The sequence below is a fragment of the Protopterus annectens genome, chromosome 3.part1 (genome assembly GCF_019279795.1).
Source record: "Protopterus annectens isolate FY-2018-M chromosome 3.part1, PAN1.0, whole genome shotgun sequence".
In the NCBI taxonomy this organism is placed as follows: domain Eukaryota; kingdom Metazoa; phylum Chordata; order Ceratodontiformes; family Protopteridae; genus Protopterus; species Protopterus annectens.
Genome location: NC_056732.1, coordinates 847,987,547 through 847,996,692, shown reverse-complemented (window position 1 = coordinate 847,996,692; position 9,146 = coordinate 847,987,547). Strand labels below are relative to the sequence as shown.

At 38.5% G+C, this 9,146-nt stretch overlaps 1 protein-coding gene across 1 annotated transcript in view; it reads right to left on the bottom strand.

Annotated features, from left to right (window-relative positions):
• Positions 1-7,322: 7,322 nt before the first annotated feature.
• The window catches only part of DIPK1C (divergent protein kinase domain 1C), a 212,381-nt gene continuing 210,557 nt past the window's right edge, over positions 7,323-9,146 (bottom strand). Inside the window, exon 4 of the mRNA XM_044067126.1 lies at positions 7,323-7,679. Within this exon, the coding sequence (XP_043923061.1) occupies positions 7,470-7,679 (210 nt within the window). The 3' untranslated portion in view covers positions 7,323-7,469. The remainder of the gene's footprint in view (positions 7,680-9,146) is intronic.

The window sequence follows — 9,146 nt, the reverse complement described above, 5'->3', positions numbered from 1 at the left end:
GACCTAGCTGGCTTGGGTAATGGAGCTTTTTTTTTTTTTTGCTCCTCAACTTAAAATTGAGAGGGGCACTAGATTGGTGGATAATACCAGACACCAGAATAGCTAGCTATGCCTCTGCCTACCCACCCATATAACAACAGTGAGGGCACAATTGTCATCTTATGCACAGTGACTAGGAATAGCAATGGGCACAGTGGGGGATGGGGGACTAAAAATGTAGAAGGAAGTGTGTGATAAGGACAGGAGATTGAAGGGAGCTGGGTATACTGTGTGTTGAGTGGTTAGAACTTCCCTGGGGGGCAGATGTCCAAAAGCAACAAGACCTGTTGGACTATCTTGTTGTCAATACCTACCTCATTAACATCTGCCAGCAGCTCATACCCCATACAATAATGGAAGATTTGGATGCTCTTGTCTGTAATCAGTATCTACTGTCCATGGCCATGGAGGTCCTGTAGTCTGAGAGAATTTTTCCATGTTCTTATGCTCTATAGGTAGCATTGTATGTAAGTGTAAATGTGAACATGCCCTTATGTTCAGTGAATGAGCACAAAATATGTGCAGCACTATCTATACTGGTCATGCATCCATGTGGCAGCTTCACTACTAAAAGATACCACACCTACCATACTCCATATTGCAGGACAATTTCCTGTAGCAGTCCAGTAAAGTGGCATAGGAGCAGACTCTTTTGTGACATGCATACTTTCAGTAGCTTACACTTTCCTGTGCCTAAGAATGCATAGCCACCACGTACCTATTCACCCCCCCCCCACCCTTTATCAGTTATCCAGTGTGCCTTCTCCATCCCACTTCATCCATTATATTCCTTATTTGATCTAGTAATATATTGCAACAGTCCTCACTGTCTGAACTGCCTACTAGGCTCATAGTCCATCTTTAACAGCCCTGCAGCCATAATTTCGGTAGACCTTTAATGCTTGCGCATGAGCCCTGTTGTCTGTCATTCATCATTGTTTCCATCTCTGTGTTCACCACCCCTGTGTCAGCAGTTTGCTGTGAAACAACCACCAAACAAAATAAAACTGTCTGATGGTTATCTAGTCAATCCAGTCAATCTCCTTACTTGTCAGTGACATATGTACCTTTACCCAGGTACATGTTCTGCACTTCTGAAATTTGTAGACCAATGCAGTTATTTACTGTAGAGATCTATCACAAGCCTCCCTTTGCACCCACCTCCTGTCAGCAGGCATCTTTGATGCAAGCCCCTAAGAATAAAAGATTCTTGCAGTTGTCTGTCTATGTCCTATAGTCAGGCTGTGACATGGGCAGGGTTTGATTAGCAGTCCTGAGACTGTGGGAACCAGGCAAGGAGGGGAGGGAAGAACAGAAGGAATGTGTCCTGCTCACCTCTCCCTAGAGGGTCAGGAGGGTAGCACCCACTTAAGGGTATATGGGGTGGTGTGATTGCCCTGGTGTAGAGCTGGGAAACCAACACTCATGCTTTGTAGTGAAGGGGCAGAGCTATTTGGAAAGAATGCCCCTTGTGATAGTGAGAGGACATCCTCTGCGACCAGCCCACTGCATATAACCTCCTCAGTACTTTGTTTAGTGCATGTAGTGATATTGCTAAAAAAATGAAAAAATTAAGCTACCCCTGATGGCTGCCTAAATGATGGTCTTTCCTGTTTGACCATCTCTTGGGAATGGGGAACAAATAGGCTGACTGGCTGGGAGATGGCTGATGATCAACAGATTACAGGCATAAACAGTAAAAAAAAAAACAGATTCTTATAGATAACTAGTCAGTCTCCCCACTTGCCACTAGCCTGTGTACCATTACCACAACAAATATGGATCAATCTTTCCCTCTGAAGATTAATATACTATCTTCAGTGTGATTCACTCTGTATACTTGAAAAAAATCAATAGCGCAATGAACACCACAATAGCAGCAACTGTTTAGATATCAGACAATCTTGAGACACGTAGTACATCTATTATGCTAATCAGGCAATTTAGGGTAAATTTCTATGAATCAGATATTTAGTACAATGTGTACCAGTCCTAGACTGTGCAATGAGGATTGTATGCACCTGTGCATGCATGGAGATGTCTGTGAATTTCACAGAGCATGGTCTTTTTAATCTGCATCATGGCCCCTAGGGCCTCTTCACCATGGCAGTAGGGTTGATGACATGTAAGTGTATGGTGGGACTGGGCTACGTCAAGCTGCCCTGCTGCTCATCAATGTGCATCACATGATACCTGCAAAATCAGCTGGTGAAAATCTGTTACCATTTTCCACTGGATATCATCCTGTGAAGAGGCCATGGCTTCTGAGGGGTCTGCACCTGGGAAGTCTCCTGCATGGTGCTAGCAAGAAACCAAACACTTTATGTACCTCATGCAATGGCACTAGCAGAAACACCTGCTGGAAAACACCCATGAGAGCCCACAGTACAAGGTGGATGCCGACACTACCTTGCCAGACGATGAACACCTGCTCTGGTGAGCAGTACTGGCATCATTACAGTAGCCTAGAGATGTGCCGCCCTGACCTTCTTAGCTAATGGGAAGAGGAAGTTAGACAGAGGCAGCTGGAATTCTACACTAAATAGTAGTGACTGGTGGTTACACACAAACACACACACACACACACACACACACACACACATACATATACATATATATATATATATATATATATATATATATTAGACATTCTTTTTCAGCGATACACAATTCTTGAGGTTCATGGGCACGCTGTTTTTGTGTTCTCTTTCTTAGTACATGGTGAAATAGAGGACAAATGGTTGACATGCCAGAGATGGAAGTAAGATTGTCCAGGTTTCATGGTGTGTATATATCTCATTACTTTTACAGCTGTATATCTGTTAGAGATGTGTTTCATTGTCTGTGTTATATTGCTGCTAATTATTTTAATCAATAATTACACCTTTACTTTGCTTTATGTCTTACATACCTTGTCACTGCAGGTTGAACTGTTCAACTGACATTCTGCCACCATTGCCCTTGCCAGTGTCACCTGGCATACCATGGACTTGCACCTGACAGGTTTCCATATGACACTTTATGGTGATTGTCTAATGTCATGGTACATTATTACTATAATTTGTTGCTTTTGTGGCAGAGTATACATCGCATGGCATGGTCTCCATGCTGCCATGCAGGGCACCATTTGGTAGGCTATGTCTGCTATGGGCTGGGCAATTCATAGTGAGGAGGCTTTCAGATAAGTTTTATTGCCTCTTGTATTCACATGGTTTACAACTCATGCTCTTTTTACATACCCTACACTTGGGGCAGTGCTTAGGCTGCATTCATTCATGTACCTTGTATCATGCATACTGCTGCAGTATCTTTATGTCAGACCTCTGTGCTGAGTTTTGTTTGCCTTTGCATATTTAACAACATTTTACTCATCCAGGGACAGTACCGCCACCAGTGTAACATACATTACTGACAAATGCTTTTACTTTTGCATTTTGCTCTTATCACTGTCTTCTTTTTATTTAATTTATCCTTCGTTATTTTGTTTCTCTCCATTTATATCAATATGTTATACAGTGGCAGCAGTGGCAGCCAATACAGTGGATGCAGTTGATGCAGTGAGGCAACAGCCACACAGTACACCAGGCTTGTGCTTACCTGACAAGCCTCTCTGCAGGGTGATGTAGGATGCTGGTAATTTACAACCTGAACCCCATCAGAAAAATTAACACTGTAGACTAGATGAGGCACGTAGTTTTCATATGCCATCAGAAGCAAGGAAAGAAGGATATTTCACATGCATATTTTCTTAAGACACTTTACAGACCAAGAAAGAGATAAGAGGTTGTTCTTTATATTTAAACAAAAGCATGAACAAATAACATACAGCCAAATTCTAGCTACAGAAAGACAGGAGGTCAAGTGGCACTACAACAGCTCTCTTGTCTTTCCTAAACTCTGTATCACTAGCTAGAGACAGTAACAAACTTATTTCCTGTCTCTTCATTGACCTCTCTAAAGCCTTTGACACAGTCTCTCATAAACTTCTCCTTAAACTAGCAAACTTACACTTCTCTCCATCCACAATATCTTGGTTTAACAGCTATCTCTCTGATAGGCTCCAATCAGTCAAATGGCTATCAGCTTTCTCCCCTCTTCTTCCTGTTAAAATGGGTGTTCCACAACGCTCCATCCTTGGGCCCCTTCTTTTTAACATCTTTACCAACCTTCTCTACTCTTCCTGTCCTGGATCCTCACTGATACAATACGCAGATGATTCTACACTTATCACTCTTGCCGAATCACCAACTCAACTAAAATCAGACACACAGTCCTTTTTTAACTCTGTAGAAAACTGGCTATCTGAAAACCAACTTATCATTAATCCAAAGAAAACCAAATTACTACTCTTTCTCCCTAAAAACCTTAACCACATAAAGTCTTCCTTCTCCATACTGTCACAAAATAATACTCAAATACAGGTGGACACCAGTACAAAACTCTTAGGTGTTACTATTGATGATAGACTAACCTTTGATTTACACATCAATAATTGTATCCGAAAAACACATCTCAAGCTAGGTTTCCTCTATAGAAACAAAAAATATCTTACCAAAACAGCAAAACTAACTCTTGCAAATGCCTACCTCTTACCCACTTTACTTTATAGCTCCCAAATTTTCACCAGCCTCAACACCGGACTACTAAACAAGTTAGAAACAACTTATAACAGGATTGCCAGATTTGCTGCTAAAAATTCTTACAAATCCCATCACTCTCTCTCTCACTAAAAGAACTAAATTGGCTAGAATTACAACTCACACCAGTGCATTTCTTTAAACTCTCTTCAATGGCTTGAACTTCCCAAGTTTCTGCTATCTTATCAATTTCATATGCTACACTCTATTCTTTATAAACCCTCCTTCTGTCCATCTCTATCTTCCTTAGTCTCCATCTACATCCCATCCCAGACCCTCCGTACTTCTAACCAGCAATTACTTGATATCTACCACCCAAAAAGGTCAGTAGGCAAACTACTCTACAAACACTTCCTTGCCCATGCTTGGAACAAACTTCCCCTTGACTTACGTTCAATCTCCCACACCTCACACTTTAAAAATGAACTCAAAGCTTATTTTCCTCAATTCCAGAACCTGCCCTTGCCATGACCCTACCTAGTCTTCGTTCCCTTTATGTACCCTCAAAAGGACCATACTTAGTACCTCATTACACCTCTCTCTCCAATGTGTCTACTATGCATTTGCACAATTTTATACAAACAAAAAATGTTCATTGTTGACCTATTGAACTATATCAATGTAAAATTGTTACTTAGCTTCTTTTTAATGCAACTTTAACTTTATGCATGTATCCCAACATATGTGAATCATTTTGCTATAACTGCTATTATATCAATATTGTTTAAAATTGTACTTGTTTTAAAATGTATTACTGGAGCTTTTCTCCTCAGGTCTCCACTGAAAATGGGCCACAACCCAGTTGGACAAACCCGGTTAACAAATGTCAATAAATAAATAAATAAATTACCTAACCTGCTTCGGTATAATCAGTTTCTGATTATTCATTCCATTCTCTACAAACCCTCATTCTGTCCAGCTATCTCATCTCTAATCTCTCATTACCTACCCACTAGATTACTCCGCAGTTCTGAACAAGGCCTACTAAAAATCTACAAACCAAGGACCAAAATGGGTCACCTAGTCTATAGCTTTAACCCTTCCAAGGCCTGGAATAGCCTACCACTAGATATAAGATCCCTTGAACATCCCAATCAATTCAAAACCACTACAAAAAAATACCTTCATGAAAAATGGACTTGCCAATGTAATTATCCCCCGTAAACACTCCCCTATAACCTTCTACTTCTCTTCTCTCTTCCTTCCCCTCAGTAAACAAACTTACTACCTTATCTTCTCCTCCTGGTACATCTCTGTACAAACATGACTAGTAAAATATTTCAGCTATGTAACTATTGCACTATTATGTATATAATATGTAATTATGAATGTATCCCTCTGATGAATGTATTTCTATGTATTTCACTTGCTACAGTTTAATGTATGACACTGTAATGCAATATGTGTGGTACTGATGAATGTAATGTGTGGCACTGTAATGCAGTAATCTGTGGTACTGATGAATGTATTTCTATATGTATTTAATATGTAAAATTTCTGTTTGCTGTTGGAGCTTTTCTCCTCGTGCCTCCACTGAAAATGGGCATTTGTAGCCCAGACGGACAAACCCGGTCAACAAATATAAAATAAATAAATAAAGAAAATAAAGAAATTTCACTATGTGAAAGGTCGCCCTTTTGGAAATCCAAGACTCACCAGTAATAGTCCCAAAAGTCTAAAAAATTAAGCACAATTCTATAGATAACCAGTGAAATGTGTAATGGACTGTTATAAATAAGGCATTTTTTTTTTTTTTGCAAGGGAGGCAAGACTCCTTCCTTACTCCGTATTTGCTAACTCCAAGATCATTGTACCTCAGAGAAGGAGTAGATTTTCCAAGATACAGAAATGTTGTACTTGGTGCATATTTCTTCCAATTATACTTGTTTTCATAAAATCCGTCTTTATACATCACCCAGCATTGATGTATGAATTCCCCAGTATGACTACATATTCAGAAAGCAAAACACAGAGATCCTTTCTCTTAAGAGGACTACATTTTTCTAATCATACCTTTGTAATGTGTCAGATCTGAAATGACAAAATGAGTGAGAGTCACAAAAGAGAGAGTAGGTTGTCAGTTTATAAATTCGAACAATTTTAGGTTTCTACAATTCCTGTGAAACCAAGCTATACATTTCATGTCATACTCATGTTATGGCTCATCTGAATGATACAAACAGTTTTTAATGTTAGTAAAATGATTTTAAAGTATTGCTGCCATTGTTTGCTATTATAGAAATATTGTTATGCTATGTACTACAAGTGAAAAACTTTGTTGCACTGCAGTGAAAAGCCATCACTGATCACTGTTACGTCATCATCTCTTAAAACTATATGAAGCACATACTGCAGTATAAATGTATGTGGTTTTATTTCTCTTTTTCACTTACCATGCCAGTCACAGTTATGATTTCCTAGCTTGCAGCACCTACAATGCTTTGCATTTTCATAACTGACAGCCTCTGCAAGTATAGATTTCATGGCAAAATGAATTCATTTTAATGTCCTTGCTCAGGCATGAAAGCAAGTATTATAAAATGTTAATGACAAGACTTAATTATGCAGACCAGAATTATGAAGCTTCTGAAGGCTGCCTAACTTTCTTGATTACTGACTTTCCAGAGAAAAAAACAGACTACTGTCTGAATGAAATATTTGATATATTTATTAGTATATTAGCATTTTATTGTAAAACAAACTGACATATCATTACAAGATACATAAGATTTATATATTTTTTGGCTAATGAAAGCTCAGCTTATTGGTCACATATCTCCTTTAACAGAAAGCTCATTGCTGAAGTTCCTTTTGGTGGGCCTCCAGCAAGGCATAAAGTTCAAGAAGAGAATTTTGAGTAGCTTTTCTATTCCTGTTCTCCTCCTTTGATGGGGTGGCACACCTCTGCACCGCCTGCTGCAGCTTGATTTGTAGAGGAAGTGACACCCTGGGTCCAATCAGGCTTGGAGCAAACCAGCGACGAAATATTTTGTCACAGATCACCTGTGGTACATGATAAAGAGTTATAGTCAGTCAATATGCTTTGCTGTATTTATTATTACACTGGACTGTATTTCTAAAATGACATTATAAAAGCAGACATCAGTGAAACCAGTTTCAAGAATATATACAGACATATTAGTACAACTTAACAGACTGCATGAATCTGATGCAGCTTATTTGCACTTTAATCCCTCATAACTATATAAGTGGATCCAAACAGAATGTCTTTTTATTGGCTTATTTAAAACAAATAAATAAGTACTCAACTGACTTTATAGCCAACACAAAAAAATGTACATAGGAAAGAATGCATGCATACTATTTAAATTAGTATTAATTTTCAAAGGTAATGTGCTCCTACATAACATGCTCCAAGAATGAGAAAATAAACATAAAAAAAGATTTTTTCCGACATTACAGAGCTTAGAGTAAAGAGCTTGATCATGAGCTTGATATAGATGGCAGAATTCCATAACCTCCATCTGCATTTCATTTCAGTCCAAGCAACTTACTTATCCTCCCCAGAATGCTTTAGTTATCCCTGAAAATGCATTACAGAATAGAAACTAGCAGCCTACTATTTTTGCGTTTTTAGTTATTTGTGCACTAATTACTAAGTAGGACATGTCATCGTGCAGATTTGCCTTATGATGCCAAGAAGGCTATTTCCCTAGTTTTTAAATAGATGGAAAGAAGATTAAGATGCCAGCTTCCGTTACACATTACAGTGCATTTCAGGAGGCCATTGACATATTTCTTCAGGGACAATCATTAGATCATTCACTTGACCACCAGGAAGACCACAACATTTATTTCAAATGTAGAAAAATAACTAATTTATGGTACATAGCATGCAAGGAATTGTGTATTAAATGGAGATGTACACCACATGCCCAGTGACTAATGGTTTATAAAATCAAGAAGTACGATTGTTTATTTTTGTGAGACAAGCAGATATGCACCTTTTCATTTGACAGAGATCCCTAATTATGCAACATTTCGAAGGGGAAACAGTAGTTATTTTAGTATGTATACCCAAAACTGTGATGTGTCTGTTCTCATGAACATAAGTATGTTAAAGAAGAACAATAATTAGTGAAAGAAAATTCACAATCCTGTATGAATTAGAAGAGAATTTTGAGTAGCTTTTCTATTCCTGTTCTGCTCCTTTGATGGGTGGCACACTCTGCACTACCTGCTGGAGCTTGATTTGTAGAGGAAGTGACACCCTAGGTCAAAATTCTGTATGTAAATTTTAAAACTGTGGTATTTCAGATTTGCTTTAAAAAAAGTGTAAAAAGAAAGCCATTGTCTGATTGTCCTGTTAAAATAAGTTTGAAATGTATATAGCCTTAAATAATGCAACATCTTTCAATTAATGCATAACATATGGCTGAGGGTTGTATGTAAAGGGACTATCTCTGGAAAAATGGGAATTTTTAAAAAGAAAACAAAAAAAGAAAGCAA